Source organism: Podarcis gaigeae, assembly GCF_964106915.1.
Source record: "Podarcis gaigeae genome assembly, chromosome: 2".
NCBI lineage: Eukaryota > Metazoa > Chordata > Lepidosauria > Squamata > Lacertidae > Podarcis > Podarcis gaigeae.
In genome coordinates this window covers 70,732,319-70,758,497 of record NC_139679.1, presented here as the reverse complement: position 1 = coordinate 70,758,497, position 26,179 = coordinate 70,732,319, and the positions used below count along the sequence as shown (strand labels likewise).

General features: G+C 42.5%; 2 protein-coding genes across 10 annotated transcripts in view; one reads left to right on the top strand and one right to left on the bottom strand.

Annotated features, from left to right (window-relative positions):
• The window catches only part of KDM3B (lysine demethylase 3B), a 37,495-nt gene extending 12,636 nt beyond the window's left edge, over positions 1-24,859 (bottom strand). For 2 of the 9 annotated variants that reach the window (XM_083726348.1, XM_083726349.1), the window contains exons 1-13: positions 24,484-24,859; positions 18,304-18,471; positions 17,711-17,824; positions 16,202-16,307; positions 14,526-14,650; positions 13,851-13,919; positions 12,136-12,714; positions 9,577-10,822; positions 8,414-8,615; positions 5,078-5,292; positions 3,347-3,499; positions 1,384-1,491; positions 443-570 (exon numbers count right to left, since the gene is read on the bottom strand). In XM_083726348.1, coding sequence (XP_083582474.1) covers positions 443-570; positions 1,384-1,491; positions 3,347-3,499; positions 5,078-5,292; positions 8,414-8,615; positions 9,577-10,822; positions 12,136-12,714; positions 13,851-13,919; positions 14,526-14,650; positions 16,202-16,307; positions 17,711-17,824; positions 18,304-18,471; positions 24,484-24,660 — 3,390 coding nt within the window. In that variant the 5' untranslated portion in view covers positions 24,661-24,859. Of the gene's footprint in view, positions 1-442; positions 571-1,383; positions 1,492-3,346; positions 3,500-5,077; positions 5,293-8,413; positions 8,616-9,576; positions 10,823-12,135; positions 12,715-13,850; positions 13,920-14,525; positions 14,651-16,201; positions 16,308-17,710; positions 17,852-17,926; positions 18,074-18,303; positions 18,496-19,591; positions 19,634-24,139; positions 24,405-24,483 lie in introns of those variants that run through there. The other 7 variants (XM_083726347.1, XM_083726346.1, XM_083726352.1 and 4 more) reach the window with 7 other exon arrangements.
• CDC25C (cell division cycle 25C) overlaps positions 1-26,179 on the top strand; it is a 158,423-nt gene that overhangs the window by 70,128 nt on the left and 62,116 nt on the right. The gene's annotated exons all lie outside the window — the stretch shown is intronic.

Below are 26,179 nucleotides of genomic sequence, written 5' to 3'. Positions count from 1 at the left end.
TGGGATGGATGACTTAGCTTCCATGAACCCATTGCATGAGCTTCTTCTGGATACAAGCCAATATATTGGATAAGGAGACCAGGGTACCTTATTATTCTCTCAAATTTCAAAAACAAACAAAAACATTTGACACTAACAGGTTGTGTATATTCCAAACTCAGAAAAAAATAAACATTCCACTGGTAGACACACTATCTGAGGCCATGTAAAAAGGCAAAATAAGTATGAATTGCAAATCTTTAGTAATGGCTGTTTCTTTATAATCTGCATTTTCATTAACATGGCACTTCAAATTCCACAAAACAATAGCAAATATATATTCCAACACACAAAATGCCAACAACTCTTTTCAAAAACAGCCCAGGTCAGGATGCCTAGAGGAAGTGGACAATTTCTAACAGGATCACATAACAGATTTCGGCCATAATAAAAGTTCACATACCTGTGAAATTCCATTGGTGACGGCAGGTCGCAGCACAGATTTATTCTGCCGATTAATACATGGACAGTTGGCTTTAATTCCCCATTTGCCACGGGCTGCATGAACCATATCTCCAATACTATACAGTGCTGAAAAGTGAGAAACCTCAGTATCAAATTTTGTAACAAGATCTGAAAGTCTTAAAATGCAAGGACTGGTATCTTCCTGCTTACAGCTGAAATGGTAGATCTTCTAGGCTTTTTACAAGTGTGAACCTATGTTTAAGAGTATGGCTTTTAGGCTGGGAAGGGAGACCCTCTGTCTGCATAAAAATCATTACCTTTGTTGTGACAATACTATTAATGGCACTAATTGTTAGAATACTCTCTTTAACAACTGCCTCAAGTAGCCTTAATAACCTCATAAGCATCCTTGTAAGCGATGAAAACTCTGCAACTGCAGATGCACTCTTGTTACAAAAATGCATTCAAATAATGAATCCACCTGGCTCGATCCGATGGCAAAAACAAACTACAACCTAACAAGGACCTGGCAACAGTCATTACCTCAGGCTGTAAGAGAGGGAGTGAAGGGAAGCAGGATCCTATAAAGCTCAGCTTAGAAGCCAGCACCATTAGGCCGCTGCTTCCACCAACTGTTGTAGCAGAAGCAGAGCCATGCCACTGGCACAACTAAGAGAGCAGCAACTTTTTGCTCCTGTCAGCAAACTGTTCTCCATTCCTGCTGATTGTGATAAGAAATTTGTTACTATGAACTCATGCCCAAGGTTGCTGTTCTCCTCCTCCCTTCAACCCTTTCCCCTTGTCTTTTAGATTGTAAGCCCGAGAGCAGGGGCCATCTTATTATGGGTATTTGCAAGATCTGGGAACCTTTGTGGCTGAAAAGCGGGATAAAATCTGTCAAAGAAGAGAGACATGATAGGACATGGAAAATAGGTTCACCTGTGCCAGGGATTATCTGTGTTGGCATGAGATTCTCTGGTTCATGCGACTGTCCCTTTGCACACTTCAACCATGAAAAAACCTCTTCATCACCAATCTCCTCTGTCTCTGAAATAGAAAGACAATTAAATCATTTAACTTTCCAAATGCTTGCTTGTATGTTCCAGTACTACAACGGCTTCAAACTAATAAATTCAAAGGTGGAAGGTTTTGCTGAGCACTCTCTTCATAGTCAAACAAAACATGCAACAGCCGTCTGTTGTGGTGCTTAATGTGCTACTAAAACCCTTCAGAGACAGTCACAGCTGGATGGGAGTTTCAGTCCAAAACAGCTGGAGGGCTAATGAAGGCTGTGCTAATGGAAGGTGTGTCAATACAACAACCGTTAGGTATGCAAGATTAAAACATGAACACACAAACCTAGAATCAATATTCTGTCCTATTTCCACACTGGAAGATGTTTTTTCAAGCTCTGTTGAAACTCTCCACAACTCCTTTCAGTAATGTGTTTGTGCATCAATAATCTATATGTGTATCAATAATGTGTATTTGTGCAGCCTTGTGCTTGCTTTTCCGCTAGTTTTTCACATTACCTCTTAAAGATGGAACATTCTGCCTCAAACATTATATTCATTTTCCTTTTTACAAAAGACATAATAGGTTGGGACAGTTCACAGGACAAAATAGAAAAATCAGACAGAAACCCTTGTTCCCATCTGTCCTAAGTCAGCACACAGTTCCTGTTTTAGTTTCAAAGCATTGAAAGGGCTTGCATTCTCTAATGGAAAAAAAAAAACTACCCCACCAAGGGCTCCAATTTTACTAGCAAAAGCACACCTAGAGTATTGCAAAATTATGCATGACCAAGTATTGTTATATTTTAATCACAACCATAAAGCCTTTTGTAACCTATTCAGAAGTTATTTTCCTTCAGAACTGTCTCCAGGGAGGCTGGGTGAGAAAGACTCACACACCTCCCCCTTGCTCCCCCACCCGGTAAAGAAACATGAAATGGAAGAACCCAAAGTTATTTCAATACAAGACCTTCTTAGCTCCTGGCTGATGGGTCTGTAATATCCCAAACCTTGGGTTTTTTAAATGGTAATACCTGACACTTGGAAAATAACTAAAGGCCTACTTTAGCAACTAGCAATTAGATGCCGTGAGGGACGCAGGTGGCGCTGTGGGTTAAAGCCTCAGCACCTAGGACTTGCCAATTGAAAGGTCGGGGGTTCGAATCCCTGCGGCGGGGTGCGCTCCCGCTGCTCGGTCCCAGCGCCTGCCAACCTAGCAGTTCGAAAGCACCTCCGGGTGCAAGTAGATAAATAGGGACCGCTTACCAGCGGGAAGGTAAACGGCGTTTCCGTGTGCGGCTCTGGCTCGCCAGAGCAGCGATGTCACGCTGGCCACGTGACCCGGAAGTGTCTCCGGACAGCGCTGGCCCCTGGCCTCTTAAGTGAGATGGGCGCACAACCCCAGAGTCTGTCAAGACTGGCCCGTACGGGCAGGGGTACCTTTACCTTTAATTAGATGCCATGCTTTACTCCAAAGGTCAACTGTGTCACAATGAAAGTTCCTTAAGAATGCATTGGTGAATTCTTTAAGCTATTCCTAGTGCAAGATGAGGAATTTTACCTGCGATTCCCTATGTTCTTCCTTATTCCAACTGTCCTCAATCTACATGATGATCCTATATATGCCATCCCTGTTCTTGAAGGCATGGCTAAGCTCAACATAGAAGGTAATTCTGTATTATGCTGCCACAAGGAAGCAGGAAGATGAAGCAGCAGCCGAGGAAATTAGGCCAATACTCTCAATCCATATCATCTTTTATCTTATCTAGCAACTCAGCAAACTGATCACTTAGCCTTCACACAGAACAACTCCCCCCCCAACCCTACCACGAAAAGGAGAACGCCCATCTAAACTTTACAGCATTCTTGGACAAATATCAAGTACTCACCACTGCGTGGACGGCTTTTTCTGAGACGGTAACAGTCCAGACACACCCCAAAGCCACATTTGCGACAAACCCAGTGAATATTGAACAGTGTTGTTTCACATACATCACACATCTCCCTCACTCCGCGTACAGCTCTCTTCCAGGCCACTTTCTCTATTAAAATGAATAAAATCAAGAGGAGGCACATGTTAACAGATTATACATTAGAACCATGCTGTAAAGTTGGTTTACAACAATTTCCTGGTTTTACAATAATTTATTAAAAGTTGTTCAAATTCAAAATGAAAACATGTGTTTGAGAGAAAGAAGTGATGGTGGTATTGAGAGATAAACTCAAGAAAAAGCCTCTTTGAATGCATGGATCACACATCTACAGTATTGGATTCAGGATAATTCATGCAATAGTTCTGGAGACATTTGGGGGGGGGGGTGTTTCCAAGATGCAGCGATGGCCACCAACTTGGATGTTTTTAAATGAGGACTAGTCAAATTCATGGAGGGTAAGGCTAGCTGTGGCTACTAGTTATGAAGGCTATGTTCCACCTCCACTGTTGGAGACAACATATCCCTGAATACCAGTTGCATACAAGTGGAGAAAATGTTGTTGTACTCAGGTACTGTTTGAGGGCTTCCCACAGGCATCTGTTTAGCTAATGTAAGAACAGGATGCTGGACTAGACGGGCCTTTGGCCGATCCTGCAGGGCTCTTCCTATACTCTTATTGCCAATTTTTAAGAGATTCCTTTATATGAAGACTTAAGGAAATTACTCACGCCTAGTTACATAAGAGCATATAATGTAAAAATGAGACTTAAGAAAATTGGTCCTCTAACAGATTAGTAGGCCAAGGTTTGATTTATTAAGACATTTTCATAAATTCCATGCATTCCAGAGAAGTGATATGTAAAAGAAAAATGAATATCACTATCCTTTAGATCAGAGGTTTTAAAGCTTTTTCAGTCCAAGGACCCCTTGACCAGTTACATTCTTCCTGCTCTGTGGGGCTCAGGAGCCCAGTTATGTCACCCCTTGCCTGCAGAGCTGGTAACCTCTCACCCTTTTTTGAACACCCTCCCTTGTGGACTGTTCCCTTGGTCTCTTTCCCTCTCTCCTCTCCTTGGGAGTCCTCTGAGCAGCCACAGCTGCTGCCCCTGGTCTCTGAGCTGCCTCCCCTGCTCAAAAGAGAGGTGCCTCCTCACACTGCCCCACAGGGGCCTAGAACTTGTCTGTCCATTCCCAACAGCAAGGGCTGGTGGATTGGCTGGCTTGCTTACTCCGAGGCCACCTCAACTTCTGGCGACCAGCACCCCCTGACTAGTCCCAGAGGCACCATTCACCTGCGGAGCTTGTAGCCAGGACAGCTGCAACAAACAGCTGAGCAAGCCTTTGGGAAGCAGAGACGTGAGACAACGTCAGAGGAGAGAGGGAAGAAAAGAGGAATAGAGGTCAGTGTTGCCCGCGGCACCCCTGAGCATCATTTAAGGCACCCCAGGGGGCCACGGCACATTGGTTGAAAACCACTGCTTTAGATCACTGGCTGGACAAAACTAGTATGTGAAAAAGAGGCCACCATCCACTTCCAAACTCCACAAGGGCAACTCCATTGGCTATTCAACACTTGCAGGTATTCAAATACTTGCAGAATAAACGATAGAGTAATGGGTTGGGTATCTTTTCTTCAATAATCAAGTTCCAGTTACACACATGGATTAAAAGAAAACACCAACTTACGGTGTGGTTCCACCATCATCATTGCCTCCTTCTCAGACATAACTAACTGACAAAACTGGTCTCCAACATTGGCCAGGATGTATTTGGAGGTTTCCAGGTCAATTCCCTCTGCAGGGGCAGTAGACGGGATCCACAAGCTCAAAGCATCAGTGTCACTCTGTTGGGGGTTCAAGAATCCCTCCACTCGTAGTATACCCTTCCGAGTAAATATCAGTCTGAAACAAAACTATGAGCTAGTTAAAAGAGCACATTAGCTACAATCTCTTCAAAACACAAATGAAATGGAGGTTTCCTCCATGGCTATTCTTTAGAACTAGTACAATTAATAGATTTCTTCCTGAAGACACGGTGCTGTAGAAACTTTTGTTAGAAACTATCATTAGAGGCTGGTTGGCTCAACATCTGTTCTGGAAAAAACTGGTAGACAGCATTTCCAAAAGATAAAAATTACCAAGCATATTAAAGAGCAAGTCTTCCTGAATAACAAGCATGGCTTCTGCAAACTAACCTTTTAGAGTTATCTGACAGTGCCAATAAGCACGTGGGGGAGGATGTGTCCAATTCCACTCACTTTCAAGAAACTTTTGATAAAGCCCTACACCAAAAACTATTGAGTACCAAAGCAATAATGGGATTAAAATGACAGATCGTATTATGGTCCAGTAACTGGTTAAAGAACAGGGAATAAATGGACAGTGGGCTTGGGAGCAAGTACTCTTTACAAACAAAGTGGGGAACTCTGAATTTCAAAACAAATTGTCAAATTGTCACCATTTCTTTCAGAGAACATATAAACTACCTTAAAATGGTTAGTCCTTGGTCAACACCTCACTCACTCTCTGCCTAAACAGCTCCTACCCCCCAAATGAGTGCATTATCTAGGCTAGTCTTAACTGGAAATTTAACGTGGGACTTTCTGCATGTACAGCTGATGTCCTGCTATTGAGCAATGCTCTCCCCCTGCCTCTGAGGGATTCTTAAAAACAAAACAAAAAGAGGCAATATTATTTAGGATGCACAAACATTATAATCAACTATTTTCTTTATTTTGCATACCGCCATTTTTAGAAGGCAAAATTCTTAATAATAATTACTATTTTCCCCACGCTTTTCTTCATTAGATCACAAATGAGTTAACAGATACTCAACAGCACAACATGCACTCACACGTACAGAGAAGAAAAGTGGTGCCTCGCAAGACGAAAAGAATCCATTCCGCGATTCTCTTCGTCTAGCGGTTTTTTCGTCTTGCGAAGCAAGCCCATTAACAGCTTAGCGGATTAGCGCTATTAGCGGTCTAGCGGCTTATCAGCGGATCAGCTGTTAAGCGGCTTAGCGGCTTAGGAAAAGGGGGGGGGGAAGGGGAAAAAACCTGCGGGAACTCGCAAGATTTTTTCGTCTTGCGAAGCAACCCCATAGGGAAATTCGTTTTGCGAAGCGCCTCCAAAACGGAAAACCCTTTCGTCTAGCGGGTTTTCCGTCTTGCGAGGCGTTCGTCTTGCGGGGCACCACTGTATGGTTTAAAGCAGGGTATGCATCACCATGGGTTTTATGAATCCATGATCTTTTGCCACTTCAACTAGTTCCAAGCCAGTTTAACCACATTTCTGTAACACTGACATCCTGCCAAGCAACTTAGTCTTTTATATTTATTAGTGTCTTATACAATTAACATCCTTCATGAATGCACACTAAAATCTAAAGCTTTGTGAGGCCAGACTCATACGGTTTCCAAAATGCCTGCATATAACCCTCTTTTGAAACAGATGTCTATTTTTCAGAATGGATTTCTTAAATCAAGGTGCTTTTAATATGCAGCTTAAATCATCAAGAAAAAATATGGATGTAGATCATGGTGGTGCATTCAACTAAATAATTGCATGTCTGGAACAGCTTCCTCAACCACAACAGAGCTTTCCTCCTTCCTGCACCACACCCAGATCTGCTCCAGCAGGTTGGGGGAAGCGTCTGTGTGTGCAATAATTTAGCTGGACACAACCCAACTAAATACAAGCATTTCCAGAATAAGAGTACACACCTATCATTTGGTATAATAAGCAACACATCTTGTTTTGTAGCTCAAACTCTACAGTACTTAGTACTATCTATGAGAATAATTCGAAGTCTCTGGTCATGCAACCAACATGCCTTTTGTATCACACAATTATATCAGTTTAGAGAAGGGGGTATATTTTGTCATTAATAGGTTTCTGTTTGGTTTTCTGCTCGCATGCAAGCAAAGCTGTTAACTTAACACAAGAGACACAATCCAATACAGCTGGGTATGTTGGTCCATGGACCAATTCCCCAGAACATTTTAAAAGTAAGGGGGGGGTAATTACTATGGATTGTATCCAGTTGGAGGCAATTTCCCCTTTCTCCTGCACCCTCCATACTCCAGAACAGATTGGGGGTGGTGCAGGAGAGCTAGTGGAGGGGGGGAAATAATAAGAAATCACCCCCCTCCTTGTTCCCCGAAGGACACCTACATGAGATCAAAGAGTCTCCTATCAGTGGAGGCCTATTAGATACCACTATAAGAACACCATCTCTCTCTGTAACAGGGAAAGTAAATGTTCACATTAGCAGATAAGAACTCAGTATTTTTTAATTGTCACAATAATGCAGTACCTATAGTATAATGCTTGCTTGCCTCAAAAATAAACTCATCTCATGGTTTGTTCTATGATATAGAAAAGCAGGTTTTAATTCAGTATGCCTGACAGAGTATTGGATTGAGTTTTAAGTGTAAAATTCAACAAGTTTGTTCAAATGATTTCATAGTAAAATATGAATGAAAGGTTTTTTAAAAGTGAAATGTACCTGAAATTTTTTAAAAATAATAATACTGTATAAAAAAATCATATTTAAATTAAAAATCCATCTTTGTTTTTGCTTTTAAATATTAAACTCTTGCTTTAAATGGTCATCATGTTATTCTGGTGCAATTTTACAGGCCAGTTTCCAGACGATGTGTGGAACTGACTACCCTGGAAGGTGGTGGATTCTCCACTGGAGGTTTTTAAGCAGAAGTCTGTCAGGGATTATGTAGCTGTGATTCCTGATTGCAGGGGACTGAATTCTACAATTCTATGATTCTAAGAAAAAGCACCAGGTGGACAGAAGTGCCAGTGGGTTCAGAGATCACTGCTCAATGGAACGTTCTATGAGTGCAAGGAGCCCTCAGAAGCTATAGCAGGAATTGCAACTGTCATTGCAGAAAGGATGTACCATTTTGAAGAGATAAAATTACTGAGCATTATCTTGCCATTAAAATATTTAAAAGCCAAGTGACACATTAGCCAGCAACAAGACATGCTCAGGGAGCTTTATTACCTGCGGAAGTGGAAGAAGCGACAGGCTACAGTGGAGTCGTCCTGCTCCTGCTCCTTAAACTTCCGGTAGCGTTCCAACCGACACTCCCGGCACTTGTGCAGATGAGGGGCTACGTTGATACAGGAGCCATCTTGGAGGAATGCTTCTCCTGATTGCTTCAGCTTCCTCACCTTACTCATGTCTTTCAGTACAGACTGGCCAACTATGAAGCAAAGTTAACAATTAGAGGCATTCAACAGAACAACAGAGGGAAAGGAGGTCAAGTTCCAAGTAGTACTTATTTAATGCTGACTCCTATAGAATGTAGCACTGTACCGATGTTAGGTTTGACAGACAGCAGGACTGGACTTGTCTGTACTTGACATTTATGACCTGGGCATCAGCATATGGGCCTGGGAATGCAAGCCTGATACAGATAATCTCTACATATCAAAGACAGTGCTTCGATCAGGCCTACATATTTACATGCCTTTCAACAAACATAAAGTAGTAATATGCAGTTAAGTGAAATTCAAGTAACTTATCCATTGACTCAATGGGACTACTCTGTCCACATTTTTCAATGGCTGCATTTGAACTGAGTAAAGTTGGCTATCACTCCTAATTTCAGCCAGGTAAAAGCAGGAGCAGGCATGATTCCACTCCCACTCAGCATTTAGTCTTTTCCCAGAAAAAAAAGTCTGCATGGGACTTAAGCATTCATACCAAGGGTTCCTAAACTTGCTCTAAAGTATAAATATTAATTAGGGGTTTCAAGATGCAGAAACATCTAGTCACATTAGTACAGTAGCATACACTGCTGTGCTCCCTAAGCAGTCCTTCTAAGTTAACATTCAGTTCATACATGTACTTCTGTCAGCAACCAGATTGTATCCATTTATCATTTCCTGAAAATAGGGGAGTAAATGTTTTTCTATAATGTGAAGAGTGCAAGATAATACTTTCACCCAAAAAATGAACTGCAAGTACATGCAGACAGATGTAAGAATCTCAGGTTGGTGGTGTGTTCTTCTGACGCCTTGCTTCTGGCTACATGCACAGAGGACATATTTGACAGAAGGTCACACACCACACGGCTGACCACACAGATAATATGGAAGTACAGAACAAAAAGCAGCCCTCCTTCAGCCTTCCTCAAATAACCCTTCCTTTAAAGCTGTCACCTTTCAGTGGCGCTGTGCGAGGCCTGCCCTTAGGGGTTTGTTTCCCTTTTCCTTTGCCCATTAGTAGTTCCGCATTCCGCTCGCCATTAGGACCCAGTTTCCCAATCAGATGCTCTGGGATTCCCTTCAGACAAGCTTTGGTGTGCAGCTGCTCCTCAGAATCACTCATATCCGAGAGGTCGCTATTGGTACTGGAATCAGAATCCTGCTTAGACGGCATGCTCCGCTCATCTAGAGAGAACCTTTTCACAGTTTCAAAGGGGTTTTTGTTCTCCAGTGCCAGCTCTGCCTGTGAAGAGAAAAAGCCAGCCGGATGTCTGCCAAACACATTAGAAAAGGTTTTCATAAGAGGATTGTCCTGCTGCCCAGGCCCAACAGATGGCTTTTCTTCTGTTGGGCTGGAAGAGAGCGTGGGCATTTCAATAGGTTGTGTCAAGCTTCCGATAGGTGAGGTGGAACGGCCATTCCCCAGAGTAGATGAACTCTGAACACCGGGAAAGCGAGTTGAAGTAGGTGCACTGGACAGGATCTTGGAAGAATCAGTCGTTATAAACAAGCTTTTCTTTTTAGCTAAAGAGTCAGCTCCAGTGTGCAAATCTGGCCAGCCAGAAGCTGCCTTGGAACCAAGAACTGAAGGAGGAGTAGCAGTTGCTCCTGGCTGAGATGAAGAGGCGAAGCTGCTGAAAGGACTGAGTTCTGATTTTTCTGAAAATGCCAAGAAAGGGTTTGAGGGCTCCTCTCGTGAGAGTTTTGGGGGTTGCAAAAAGAGATTCTCGTGGTTTTCTGGAGGTCGAGTACTCATAATGTTTCGGGGAAAAGCTGGAGTAAGCGTGGGCATAGATTCCGCTGGCAGTTTCCGGTCCACAGAACTGCCCAATTGAGTCCCAGCTTTAGCTTCTCCTGCAAGAGCTTTACCTTTGCAGATGCCCGCACTCAGGCTCTCTGAATTTTTTTTTAACGAGTCCTGACTAGCGGGCTCTTCAGCCAGGTTCTCTGACAAGGCTGTGAAGTAGTTGCTGGAGGGAAGATTCTGGGACATGCACTGAAAAAACAAGTTATTTGATAAATCAGAGTCTTTCTGGACCTCATGACCAGTGCTACTACCAAATGGAAATCCAACAGGCTTCTTCTCTGGAGCTATTACTCCATTGGACTGGCTTCGCCCGCTGTCAAACACCACAGGTTGGGAACCAGCTGAGTGTGCCACTCCAAACCCTGATGAAGCCAACATTGAATTGGGGGAAATCTGAAACAAAACAGGAAACCAGTCAGTTGTTCTCCTCTCCCAAGAGAGGACAAAACACTTTCCCGAAGCCTGCTTTATTTTCCCCAATATACTGCCTTTGCAGTATCTCTTGGCAGCTTGTTCTTTATCAGAAATATACATGTTGCACAACAACAGTTGAGGCATGAGACAAAATGCCCAGATTCTGCAGGCTGCCCAAATTAATTTAAAACTTTCAAAATTTTAAATTAGTTTATTGTATCTCTGCAAACCTTGCTAACAAGAATGGGTATAATGGAAAAGAAAAACAAATGAAATTCAATATTTTTAATTCAATTTCTAAAATGTTACTCTAAAATGGCAACATGTGTATCAAAACAACCATTCCGAAATTATTGATTGCTCCCTCTAGGCTACCATCTTCTGGTCCCTAGGTGTCCCAGGACTTTGCAGATCTCCCCTTATGTGAGGAAGAGGGAGAGCTATGGGTGGGGCTGCCTTGCAAGTGTCAAAAATTCCATGGCTGTCATTCATTTGCTTTTGCTCTGATGGCAGAGAAAGCAAAAAGGAGGTATTCGAGGAGTGTGTTGCAGGTGGACTGGGGGAGGCTTTGGATCCCGACATGCCCCTGAAACAGGACGAAAGTACATTACCCCTGGGGCTAGCATAGTTATTGTGCCTCCCAATGGTCCCAATAGCAGGAAAAATCATTTTTTTAAAAAGCCTCTAGCGGAGGAGGAAAAAAAGAGGAATAACACTTTCCCCTTTTCTGCAAAGCCCAGCAGGGCTTTGGATTTGGTGCTTTGTTTGCCTTTGAGTCTCTCTCCGTTGACCAAGTAGGATTGTTTTGCATATCTATTGATTAAAATATAAACACACTGATCTCTCTTCTAAGTTTAGTTGCCATATTTTCCCCATGAGCTTCCCCCCCCCCCCCGTAGCTATAGAAATCACTTTTTTGGGGGGGGGGGGATGTTCTTATGGACAATAAAGATATACTAAACCAGAGGCTATGAATTCAAGTTTTCTTTACTGTGAAACCCAGCAGCCTTTCCCTAATGTATAAATTTGGAGAGGAACACACTGTACACTGAGCAAAACGTAAGACCCTACCAGATAACAAGTCTGCAGTCGTAGTATTCCACATCCTGCTAGATGGCCACATCAATCATAACAGGTAAGGATCTCAAGTCCACTATAATGCTCCAACTGTACAGCTGTACATAGCCTTAACACAGCTATTCTAAGAGTTACAGCAAGACAAGGTATACAAAGTGCTATATATATATATGTGCTATGTATTATCACTACTCTGCTGACTGTAAATGGCTTACCTCTCCCTGAACAGGCAAATGGCCTGCCTTCTGTTTTTCTTGTCCAGTAGCTGCTGACATGCCAGCATCTGGAATCCGCACAGCAGCTGGCGTTGGCCCAGCTGTAGCAATAATGGCAGGGGCAGGCACCTGGACTTGGCTGACCTGCTCTAATGATTTTGCCATTTCTTGGTTACCACTGCCACTCAGCAGTGCCTGGGAAGCAGTTGAAGACAAGGAAGTAAAGGGCATAGGTGGCTCACCACCCACTGGTTCATCCTGGACCACAAGAGTTCGGCCATTCTCCTTGGTGTATGTGGCAAAACGAATACTGCGATTAACTTGAGGGACAAATGGAGGAAGTTGCTTGGCCCTTGGATCCAGAGTCACGTCGCTGCTGCTGCATCCTTTCCAAGCTCCCCTATTTGCCTCACCTCCATCATTCCCATTGCTATCCACTTCACCCCTCTCCTTTAGCTTCTTCGTTGCATGATCACACCCAGTATCGGAAGAATTTTTTCTCCTTCGTCCATCTTTCCCTTCCACACTTTCTCTCTTCTTTTTTCCTTTTGATGATTTTGCTGCCTTTAGAGAAGCTCCCTATAACAAATAAAAGCACATATCACTACAAAGAAGAAGCCAGTGCCAAAGGTTTTAAATGAGCCTGGCCATGAAACAATTAATACATTGCTTTAAACATCAGGGGCTTAGGGGTCAGGTGCCACTAGTACGCTAATGATACATAGTTCTATTTCTCTGTAACATCTGAAACAGAAGAGGCTGTGCAAGAGCTCTGGACCACTGCCTGGACTTTGTTGTGGGCTGGATGAGGGCCAACAAAATGAGTTGAATCAAAGCAAGACAGAGGCACTATGAGTGAGTGGCTCCCAAATCCAGATCATCAGCTGCCTGCTTTGGATGGAGCTGTATACTCTAAGAGGAAGGTTCATAGTCTTGGGGTGCTCCTGGATCCATCTCTGTCACTAGGGGGTCAGGTGACCTCACTGAGTAGGAATGCTTTTTACCAGCTTTGGCTGGTAAGACAGCTATGGCTGTTTCTGGACCAGGATACAATGATCACTGTAGTCCACACACTGCTATCCTCTATTACAGTGGTACCTCGGGTTAAGAACTTAATTCGTTCTGGATGTCCGTTCTTAACCTGAAGCACCACTTTAGCTAATGGGCTTCCCACTGCCGCCGCGTGGCAGCTGCACAATTTCTGTTCTCATCTTGAAGCAAAGTTCTTAACCTGAGGTACTATTTCTGGGTTAGTGGAGTCTGTAACCTAAAGCGTCTGTAATCCGAGGTACCACTGTATTGCTATGCCTCTGGGTAGGACTGCTCCTAAGGTTGGCCCAGAAGCTGCAGCTACTGCAGAATGCAGTGACTTGACTGCTCACTGGGGCTGAATTGGCACTAGTTGCCAATTAGCTACTAGGCAAGGAGCAAGGTGATGGTACTGGTGTGCAAAACCCTATACAGCTTGGGACCAGGATACCTAAAAGATTTATAGCACGATAGTATGCATACCTACTCATTCATAAGTCCCTTGAATTCAATGGAATTTACTCAGCTTAAGTCTGTAACGGACTGAAGCCTTAACTGGGAAGTCAAACTAATAGCTCTATGAAAATATAGATACATTTAAGACAGCTGTCATAATATGTTTTTGAGATGAGATCTTTAAAACATTATTGCTAATATAATGACCTGGTGCAACACAGTATGTGTACCTCGTTCAGTGCAGAGGTGTCCATCACTACATGAATCAGTCGGGGATCCACTGACCTGATTTCACCAGTCTGGTTTTTGTGGGCAACAAAGGGGGAGAGGGAGAGAAGACAAAGTCAATCATAAAGACTGGTAAGATACTGATCATAAAAGCAGCTTCCCCAATGTCCCTCTTCACCTGCCTTTTCCCTGCAAGCTGTGCTCCCATTCCATATCCCTTATCATCTTCAATCTTATAAATGTAACTGAAGTAATTTTACATAACTTATTCCATTTTAATAGTACATACATTTTCATGGTTGCAAAAATGATTTTGGCAAAATATGGAACGCAATCTTTTCTTTAAGGAGGACTTGTAAAAGAGCCTGGCTCTATAAGCTTAGGAGACTGGAAATAAATGTAAGATGGTAGAAAGGCAGGAGGTGATGTTTGTACTTTGAAAATGATGTATTCCCTAAGCATTAAGATATTCCACTCCGACTGCTTTACTTGGCTGCAACTATAAAAGACTAGAATTTGCTTAAATGCTGAAAACTGTCAGAGTTCTGCTCATGCTGAGTGTGCTTGTATTAAATGTCACAGTCCACGCAACATAACTAAGACCATGTAAATAACTGTTGGTAGCTAAATGAAGAAAGGAAATCAGGCATCAAGAAACCGCAAGAAAAGCTCCACACCTCAGTCAAAACCACCTCCATCAGACAGGTGATAGGATCTTGACAGCTCACAACAGCAGAGACCCAGCTGTTTTCCTCCTCTGGCTGGTACACCTTCACTCTTTGACCTTGGATGCTGCAAGGACCTGGGAAAGAACCCCAAGTGAGAATGCTATCAGCCAAACCAGTGCCACTGCACCAAGAATTAAAAGTGAGCATGGACTTAAAGCATTGGTCTCTTAATGTAACACACAAATAAAGCTTTATTAGGATATGTTTTGGGACAAGGGATAACAAAGGTAATCACCACAATACTGTGGAGTTCTGTGTCTTCATTTACATGTCTGTTTCTAAAATTCCAGCAAAGGGTGGATATGTTTATTCTGAATTTAGTTACGTCATATTGGAAACATATAACTCAAGTGCTAACTTCTTAATGAATTCTTCTTGCTTTTGTTTTTACACCTACAAGTTAACAAACCATTTGTGCAAACACAATAGCTGCTCAATATCTGTGACTACTCCGTGAATGCTTGGAGAAAACCCTCCTTTGCCACAGTAAGTGGCCTAATGAAGCAGGCTAACGAACTAAATATACAGTTACAAACATATGAAAAGATAAAAATAGAAGCAAAACGAGTAAGAGTAGTCAGTTAAATTAAAAACTAGCAGCAGCAAAATACCCTCAGTTCAATAACCTACAGGTCTGTCTGAACAAGGACTCCAGCTGTCAGAAAATGGCCAGAGAGCAGGCTGGATAGCTGTTCCTAGGAAGGAAAGCAGTTCCAGGGCCTTGGTGCAGCCACCTTGGTGCCAGGTACTCTCTTGTATCCCCACCAAACACAAATCCAGTGTTGCCGGAAGGATCTCTTCTTCAGATCTTTTTGCACTGGTATTCAAAGCCTTTTAGGGCTTTCAAATTCATTACCAATGCTTTGAACTGTGCCCAAAAACAACCTGGAATCTAGTGGAGGTGCTCCAACAAGAGGATCACATACTTCTGATCAGAAACCCCTTATCAATACTCTGGCCAGAGTATTCTGGATCCCTTCTGTGCTAAACATGTAATACTAGTCGTCAATCGTACAGCTCCAATATGACATTTGATAAGTCATTGAAATCGACTCCTTCAAATCTAAGCCAGTCAGGAACCTTTAAGCTCCTCTGAATAGCTCTCTCCAACTCTTATTTTAATAATATATAACAAAATATAGTCGTTCTTCAATGTCTTTCTTTATTAACCTTTGATTAATAACTGTCGTAGTCATTAATTTTTGACTAATGATAGTGGTTCTCCATGGCTGATTCTCTTCTTGTCGCTTGACTTAAGATTAATATAGTTGCTCTACCCTACTGATTTCTTGCATTCCTCTAGCATGCCAGAGTACTGTTACAATAAGGACTATAAACATTTTTTTCTCCTGAAAGGGTAGCTAAAGTTCATACTCAAACAACAAAACTGATTCAAACAAGAAAACAGAGTGTTAAGGAAATGAAAATTTAGGAAAAATTGAGCTTTCTCCTTCACAGCAAAGCTCAATTAATTCCTCAGTTTCAAGATCTTGAAACTTCATACGTAACAGACCTATGATAAAGCTGGAACAGGTCTTAGGATCTTAAGAAGCAGCTGTAAGCTGAATATAATTTCCAGGAGAACCAATTAGGTTCCTTAAAAAACTAAAACCAGCTGATCTTACCTCTGCTAAATATCTCCTGAAGCTTCTGATCACTGACCAATGAATTGACAGCTTCCCTCAATATTGGCTGTTGTTGGAGAATTTGGTTCTGACTTTCAGTTGCCATCTGCAAACAATTTTTTAAAATATGTAATAGCTGTTCAAGAACGGGGTAAAAGCATAATTTATATGGCCTAGATTGTTATGATTTCTTTTCCCCCTGTTTCTTGATGTTCCTTCCCCATGGTGACAGAAATGTATGGATTTATTTCTTAATGTTTATCCTGCATTTAAATTCTAAGGGATTGGTCTACATGAGGAAACATAGTGTACTCAGGCTACTTTTCTACAGCACACACCACTGCATTATAATTTTATAATTTTTATTATTAATACCCCAGCCAGTGCAAATCCCAAAACTACTACATTCCATAATGCAAGATTTTAAAGCCAGCTGGTCTTACATATACCAAGTATCTTGGAAGTACTTTGCCTATCACAGAGAAAAACAACTTGCTCAAATTCACATCACACAGAAGAGGCTTTTCCAGCACAAAATAATGTGAGAAGTAGTCCTGAGTGTCAGTTACCTCATCAAAAACTATGAAGGCCTACAAAGCTAAGCTTGGTACATGTAATTGTTTTTCATTTCATTAGCACTAAAGTGCTTTAAATTAAATTCGTAATCTAAAGAACTATTTTAGGCACAACAAGGTGGGATTTTCCCATGCCTTTGTTTTCATTGCAGATCCTCATGCCATATTGCAAGCCACTTTTTGAAACCAAAAGCCATTGACCATGTGTTGTTGTCGTTTAGTCGTGTCTGACTCTTCGTGACCCCATGGACCAGAGCATGCCAGACACTCCTGTATTCCACTGCCTCCCGCAGCTTGGTCAAACTCATGTTCGTAGCTTCGAGAACACTGTCCAACCATCTCATCCTCTGTCGTCCCCTTCTCCTTGTGCCCTCCATCTTTCCCAACATCAGGGTCTTTTCCAGGGAGTCTTCTCTTCTCATGAGATGGCCAAAGTATTGGAGCCTCAGCTTCAGGATCTGTCCTTCCAGTGAGCACTCAGGGCTGATTTCCTTAAGAGTGGATACGTTTGATCTTCTTGCAGTCCATGGGACCCTCAAGAGTCTCCTCCAGCACCATAATTCAAAAGCATCAATTCTTCGGCAATCAGCCTTCTTTATGGTCCAACTCTCACTTCCACACATCTCTACTGGGAAAACCATAGCTTTAACTATACGGACCTTTGTCGGACGTTAGTCCTCTTGGTCTAATGGAATTAGCTGTGTAAGTGTTCTGCCTGGTTATTGCCTTGCTTCCCTTTTTGCCTGCTTAGCTGGCATGGAAGAGAATGCTAAAAGCGAGAGAATTCCAGGACCATATTGCTGAAGTCATGATACCTCTACCACATGTACCTCTAACACTGCTAATTGTTGTAACCCACTCTGGACCTTAGGGTGAAGGGCAGGTAATAAATTAAAATAAATAAAATAACTAAACAAACAAACAAACAATATACCTGGAAGAGACGTAGTCCAGTGGCATCAGACAGGAATCTCAAGTCTCGGTCTACAAGAGACTCTACAGGAACCACAGAACCTAAGCCAAGCTTATCGACCAAGGGAGTGAAAGTCTGTGAATGAGAATATAAAAAACACGACTGCATAAAAACAGAAGGTAGCATACTTATTTCTTAAAAGTGCTATTATAACTGGTATTTCCTCACTCTTTTTACCCTCCTTAGATGCTTCCGAGAAAAAGTCTTACTCCATCATCTGCTGAAAGGAATCAATCAACTATCTAGCAGAAGCTCGAGTTTATTTCATAACTTGGGTGTTAATATAGATACAACAGCACACCAAGTAACTCTTCAAGTTAAAAAGTTTCTAAAACCGTATTATTCAGCTGGATAAAAATCCTCAGCTAAGGTTTAATCTTACATGTTTCCATTTATTAGAATACATTTTCACAATGGCCTAGATAAGAATTACAAGAAACAAAGACACTTGGAAAAAATAGGCCTTGAGACACATAACAAAACAATCCACCATTCAGACTTTGACATAAGGAATGTTTTTTATCAAGGGTAACAAGCTAAATGAAGATACTCACCAACGCAGGCCAGTGCCCAACTGACACTCTAGTTCCCTGAAGCAGAACTGGGTCATTTCGAGGGGCCCAAACAAGAGACCCTTCCAGCATCAAAACGATCACTTCTTCAGCATGAACTTTCACCCAGGCGTGTTGCTTCCAATTGCACCGGTCAAATTCCACAAATATCTGCAACAGATCCCAGAATGGGTTCTTTCAAACACATGTGGGCAAAGTCACAACAATCAGTCAGCAAAATGCTTGTAATGAATAGGGGTCTACAAATATCAGCTTGGCTTACCAGATAAACCTCTACCTGTCCTCACTACAAATTTTATCTCAACCCCACTGCCACACCTATGACGCAAGCAAAGGGGGCTTTTGGAAGAGGCCAGGGTCTCTTCAGTTTGGGCTGCAGTGTGGGGAAGGAGAAACAAGAGGTTCCTCTGCACCCCACCCATTTCTTTCTGCTGCAAGGGTGACAAGATTTCACCCCTTTCTCATACAGGGCTTGGGACAGAGGCAGAGTCTTGTCTATATGCATGGAGGTATGCATAAGATAAGAAACAGTGGGGGAGGTGCCAGGCTTCCTTATGCAAACTAATGCCAGTGAAAGTAAAATTGCACCTCACTTCAGACTCCTGTAATTCTTAAAAGGGCTGGAGGGAGAAGCAACCAATATCTGACTTGCAGAAAACTTTGGAGGAGGACAGAAAAAGTGGGGGAAACACAGCCTGTCTTCACCAAAGCTTCCTGAAAAACAGTAAATACTTTCCCTCTTCCATCAAGCCCTCTAGCAAACATGGAGGGTTGGAAGAAGATACAGATGGGATCTGGCAAAATCTTTGACTGTGCACCCACAGACTCCATCCTTCTCCAAAGTGTCCTGTAAATAAAAAAAGACCCCATCTTCGGCTCCATCTCTCTGTGCTATGGAAGACAGGCACTTATTTTACTTGCAAGAAGCTTAAGAGAAGGCAGAAACAGTGATGCCTATCATTTCTTATCAAAACTGCTCCACTAAGGAGGTGCCATTTTCAACTAAGGGGTTAAGGGACACTGTTGACGCCCAATTCTGAAACAAAACCATTTGAAGAATAATGTTTGTATACAACATTCCAGATGTAATGTACGTGATGTACCTGATGTGATCACAGGAATGAAACTGCATCTGTCCAATTTTAGATTACAATAACTTAATGCTATATATTTGTTTGTAATTTAGTTCCTCAAGCTACATTAATGTTTGCCCACTGTCACACTGTTTGAAGTTCACTCTGGAAAAGAGTCTACTTGATGCCTGGCATACCTTCTTCCTCTCTAACATCATCTCCATGCTTCTTCCTGGTGATTTTAACACTCAGGTTGATAATTTCTCTTACTCAGCTGCCTCCCATCTCCTGCCTTTCATCTTCAGCTTTTGACAGACCTCCCTGGACACTACCATGGCCACTCCTGATCATGTCTTTATAAGTGTCTGAACCTGTGTGCACGCTTGCAGCTGCTCTAGTCCAACCCTTCTCTGATCCAGAGCTGCTATATAACAGTCCTGTTGTATTACATCTGGAAAGGAAACAATCACCCAGGAGAAATTCTATTCTCCAGGACGTACCATTTTCTAGGAGAGATATTCCACTTTGTATTTATTTTATTTAATTTATTAAATTTGTATACCACCCTTCATCCATAGATCTCAGGGCAGTTCAGAACATAAAAATAAAATTGACTCTGCCCCTTTGGGAGTCATGTCACATCTCAACAAATTGTCACCAGCAAGTACTATAATGTTTGGATGAAGGGGAGCTGGAAGGTCTTCACCTCTCTCTGTTGGGTGGGTTAAGATTTTCTGCCTTCAGCAAATGAGAAGCTGGTGGAAGCAAAAGTGGGAGAGATGCTCTAATACCTGCTACCTCTAGTGAGAGATAAAGCATTATTTACTTCTATTTTTGTCCCTGGAAGACAGGAGGGATTAATAGGTGTATGTAGAACACACAAATAAGGAGCCAGTTGGGTACTTTATTATTGTATTTAGTACAATAATGATCTCTGGGGCTAATCAGAATGCTTTTGAGGGTAATTCAAATTTCCTATTTTCTTCTTTATATTCCCATTTCCCAACCTTGTTTCATTTTATGTTTTTGCTTGGATTTTTATATTTAGATTCCTTAGTGGTTAGTTTCCTTCTGTTTAGCTTTATTTGATGAAGTGTCTGTAATGGATTGTTAATGCAAATGTTACATTATTTTAAAAATATTGCCCTGCTCTGTATCCTGATAATAATCCTATATTATCTGAGTTTTGATGAAAAGTTTGTAAAGTTTTGGCTTTTAATTGTTTACTACTGATTATATTATATATTTAGTATTGCTTAATAATTAAATGTATTTATATCCCACCTTTCCATTAAAAAATTATCAAGGCACTTGGTAGCGTCTTCAAAATAGCCAAACAGCTAATGGTAATCCTAACAAGAGTTTTAAAAATTTGAAGATAAGATACACAAAGTCAGGGCATCAGCAAAAAACCCAGCAGGTCAAGATCACCTTAACCAGATGGCAGAAAAACAGAAAGAGAGCAGGCAAGACTGACTTCCCTAGGTAGGGAGCTCCTCAGTCTAAACTGAACCCTCCCACATCCTCACTTGCACTTCAGCTGCTGATGGGACAAAAAGAGTCTCCCCAGCAGATCTTCCAACTGTAACTGCATTGCACACAGTTACCCTGGAAAGGGATATGTCCTCTTTTAGATTATAACATACCATGCTCAGAAATTAAACAAATTGTTTGCTAGCTGCATATTAAGTAAGCCTTTCACTATCACTGAATAATGACAAGGCATGCTAAGCATGTGAAATCTCTTTGAAAGCATTTTTACTAAAGTAACTTGCCCAATGTAACAATACCTAGACGACACCCCATTATAAATTGTGGTATTCTGAAAACTTGAACATATCTAAGCCTTAATTTCTCATCCTGGTTCCAGTTGTCTCAGACTATCACTCCCACCAACACAACTCTGAAAAGTGTTAAGAAAGAATTATAAAACAGACCACTTGAAAATTGCCAAGAGTTTGGTGCAACACTTAAATTATGTTTCAATTTGTTACAGCAATTATGTAACAAACTACCATGCTATACGATTTTAATTGCATTTTAACTGCTGCTTTTATTTCTTTTATGTTCAATTTCATTGCATTACAATTTTAATTCCATAGAATTAAAATTGCAATACATTAAAATGCAAGATAATAAAAGCAGTAATAATAAAATCAATACAAATATTTAATGCAAGGGTTCTGCCATCTTGTGCCTTCAACCAAAAATTCATAGATACACGACAGGCCACCTGACTGAAGCTTGATGGTCCCTGAACCACAGTTTGGGAAAGCCTCAGGAAGAGGAACCCTCAGAGGTCCACTGAAACAAATCTGCAAAACAGTGCAAAACATCACTCATGGCATGTTTGCACATAAAAATCATACAGGGGCCTAGTTCTTGCCGACACAGAAATCAGTATAGTCCATCTAGCAGCCCTATATTGCCTACATTGACTTTCTTTCTTTCCCAGCAAGGGGAATAAACCTCTAGGTTCTTCTGCATGCTAAGCATGTGCACAACCAACTATGGCCATTCCCTGTTCAACACTACTGCTACTTCTTTTTCAGCATGCACAGATGCCCGTTTGTTCAGTGTAAAATGTGGACAGAAATCTTGAAAGGGGGTGGTCAATCATATCTGTATTTGACCATGCCTTTCCTGGAAAATCTAGTCAGTTATACTGGGACTTTTAATGAGGATTCTACACAGTGTTATAAACTCAAAATATATAAGCTAATCACCAAATAGCACCACGTATGTTCTAAATCTTCCAACATTCAACTTCACTGGATGTCCATGAGTTCTAGCATTATGAAAGGATAAAAACTTTGCCATGCCATGCATAATTTTATCAACTTCTTTCATGCCACCAATTAATCGCCTTATCTTTAAATTAAAAGTACTCATAAGCCCTATGAGCCCACGGCTCCCTTCACCAACTACCTTCTTTCTGCGGCACCCCTGTGGGGCTCAGGAGCCCAGTTATTGTAGAACTTGGGAAAAGTACAGAAAAAGGGAAAAATATATCAGGAGACTGGAATATATACCTAAGAGATAACAAGATTTGGGCTATTCAGTTTTTGAAAAAGTTGAGCAAGGGAGCAGATTACAGAAGTGAATAAAATTTGCAAGATATAGAGCAGAGAGGGGAATGTTTGTCTCCCCCTTCTTAAAATATTAGAATCCAGGGAATCCAGCTAAGTGGAACTGTGGGAGAGTAAGAATAGAAAAAAGAATCAGACTTCTTAAAACAGTTAAACTATAACATTTACTTCCACAAGATGTTGATGGGTCACCATTGTGGGTTGAAAGGGGGATTAGACAAATTCATGGGAGAAAAGACTATCAGCGGCTATATACAACTACAAAATAAGAGGCAGTATACCTCTGAATACCTGTTGCTGGGAAGAGCCGCAACGTAAGGGTTTTGCTCTCATGCCCTGCTTGTGGGTGTCTCATAAGTAATGGCCACTACAGACATAGGGTGCTAGTCAAGGGTGTAAACTATACACATATAAAAACCGTCCTGAAAATGCTTTTTTTAAAAGTGTTTTTAAAAATACATTGAATTTTCCATAAGGCTCACCATTGCCATCTAGTGCCACATGGTATATTGCACTTAAAACACACTTTAAATGTTTTATTTGCAGCTGTATAGCTGAGTCCTAGGTTAGTGTTTGATCTGTTCCAGCAGAGTTCTTATTTTCATATATAAACACAGCCCACATGATTTGTCAATTATTTAAACAGTTTCAGCTGATATTTTCAGGATTTTTTTTGAAACTCCCAAGATCTCTTTCCTAGGCAATTATTTGCAACTAATTCAATGTTTTCATACTTTTAGGATAATTTATTCCAAATTGTATTGCACCCTACTTAATAGCAGAGCAACAGAATTACAAATCGATTTGATTCTATCAACCAGATGGGAAAGAGCCTTCTCCGGGTCTTCAGTGTACTTAGTTTCTGAATAATTAAGTCACCTTAAATTTTAAAAATTGGGGTTAATCTGAAAAATAACTCTGCTTTTAGGGCCTAAAGGGATTCACCAAACATCCTATCCTTATTTTACAGCGCCAGAATAGGCAACCAAGGTATGATGGCAGGTGTAAAAAGGCAATGGTACAAAAAAGTCGTTGCTACAGTTGTTTGGAACACAACTTCCTCAGGCACTTTAGCTGAAGTACTTTGAATCTTGGAAATCAAGAGCTAAGTGCTGTGGATATGGTGTTTTCAAAAATAATCACACTGGCAGCTATCCTTCACAGACAATAACAGCATAATCGTAATAGCAACAGCACTGAACTGGTACCCATTATCAGTGCTGGCTTTCGACCAGTGACACAAATATATATATCCCATAGAAGGCTGCATGCCATTAAGAAATGAACGCACAAGCCTCAACCTGCCCTATTTGGAACACTTGGCAGCCCTCGACCTGGTACTTTTGTGGAAGCATCTTCGAAGTTTAGATTATCCTTTCTACCTAATAAAACTGCAAGGCATAGGGAAAACACAACACTGCACTGAAGTAAACATAAGCAGCGATCCCAACAACTAAGGAAAGTACGGGATCTAAGCTGGAAAACACGAAACGTTTAAAGCTCCCAGACTTCAAACGCGCTGCAGCTAGATACCAGCGTTAAGGGATCTGAGGCGCCCCAATCCTAACTACCACGAACAAACATTCCTTAGCAGGAACGCACAGCATACTTTCTTCTCTCACCCGCCACTTCAGTACAACCCCACGCACATCTCACCCCCGAGGTAAACGGTCTCGGGTGCAGCACCGCGCGCTGTCTCACTTCGGGGGGAATCACCAAGGACGGCCATAGATGCGGCAACCGAAAGCCGAGACGAAGCGTAACAAGAGATTCTGCAGCGGCAGCGGCAGCTGCCACCAGATAAGGAAGAGGCGGAGCAGGGAGGCTGAGCTACCTCGGCCGAAGAAGGAAAGCGGATAAACCCCTCCCCCTCCCCTCCGGAGTCCAAGCAGAAGCTCAGCAACACACCCCACCCCCACCTAGGCAGAGAGGGAGATATACATAAACACACGTACGCAGGACACGAGCCCCAGCTCCCCGCCCCCGAGGAAGGCGCTCACCGCTAAGTCCTGAGGCACGGCCCCGCTCATGGCCCGCACGGTCCCGCTCCTCCAGGCTCGAGAGGGCAGTGCAGGCCCAGGCTCCGGCCCCGCCGCCGCCGCCTCGCCCTCGCCCGGCCCCGCGACCAGCAGCAGCAGAAGTCGCTTCCCCACCGGGGAGGCCGCCGTGTCCGCCATCCCCGCCGGGCAGAAGCAGCCTCCGTCGCGCCTCCGAGCCCAACAGCCGCCGCCGGAGACACCGAGTGAGCGACGGCCTTGCGCTGGGCCCCCCGAACACCAGCCCGCCCTGATCCCGACGTGCCCCGCGCCAGAACCTCCGTTCCAATCCCGGCGTGCTCCGCGCCGGCCAGCCTGCCGGCCCCGCCCCTGATTCGAGTTCCCAGCGTGCCCTGCGCGCGCCCTTATTTATTTACTCCTCCGCTCCCGGCATGCACCGCAGTCGTCGCGCTCTTGTCCAAGGTGCCTGTTGTTCGTTTTTGCCCGTAGGGGGCGCTGCAGGGGACTCATTCCACAGGCCCCGATACACGCAGCACAGAACCTTAAAGCATCTCCCCCCAACCCCACAAGGCACATCACACCTGATGGGGAAAGTGGAATGGCCACCTACCGTGCCTTGGTTGACCTGAGGTACAAGAAGGGCTGCCCTCTTCTTTTCGGGTGTTATAAGTCATATTACTGTACTGACGAGGTCTCAGCCCGAGGGGAGCTTTCACCAGCTAAAGTTGTATATGATTTCCTGAACATTCATGTGTGTTTAGGGAATTCTTACTTCATTCTTTTGTGATGGTAAGTACTTTAATGCCTGAATCCTGGTCACAGGCTCACCCTATTCATACACAAATATGGCCTTAAGACAGGTAAGCAAAAGACAGTGGAGAGGCTTTCCCATTTCCTTCCTCCTTGCAGAGAAACATTTGAGGTCAATTTAGGAGTCAAAATGGTTTCAGGATTGCTCACCTATACTATTTCAGACACATGGTTTATATACTTATGTATGTGTTTGCCTTGTAAATTTATGAACATTTAATTTATATATTCAAGACCTTAAATTATTATAACACTGCTAAGTTGTAAAACGTTTGTTGCCTGCCTTGGATTTTGCTCATCTGATGAGTGTAACTGAACTAATAAAGTAACTGGCAACCAACCTAGGTCAGCTTTTTGTCACCCACTGTGCAAAATGCTCCATTTAAGGACAGTCTGCTCTCCCCAGTAGTCATTTACAATTTACAAATAGGGCATTCCCCAGGCTCCAGTCTAAGTATGAAGGCTTTGCATTTCTTCTTCTTCGGTGATGACTCATAGCCGAGTAAGATTGTCTTCCATTAAAACGGTCATAACAGTGAGTCTGTAAGTGACTGTATCCACACGTCCTTCCACAGTGTGATCACGGTGAGGGTTTGCCAAACGTGCCTTCCTTTTAGCTCGTTTCTCCTTTTCACCCTGAGTTTGTGCTTCTTCAAAGTCCACAACAACTTTGGTAAAGGCTGTTCTCCAATGGGAGCGCTTGCAGGCCCGTGTTTCCCAGTTATCAATGCTTATACTACATTTTTAAAATATTTGCCTTGAGAATATATTTAAACCTCTTCTGTTGTCCACTGATATTTCACTTTCCATTCTTAAGTTGGGAATAGTAGTTGCTTTGGAAGATGATAATCAGGCATCCAAACATGACCAGTCCAACAAAGTTGATGTT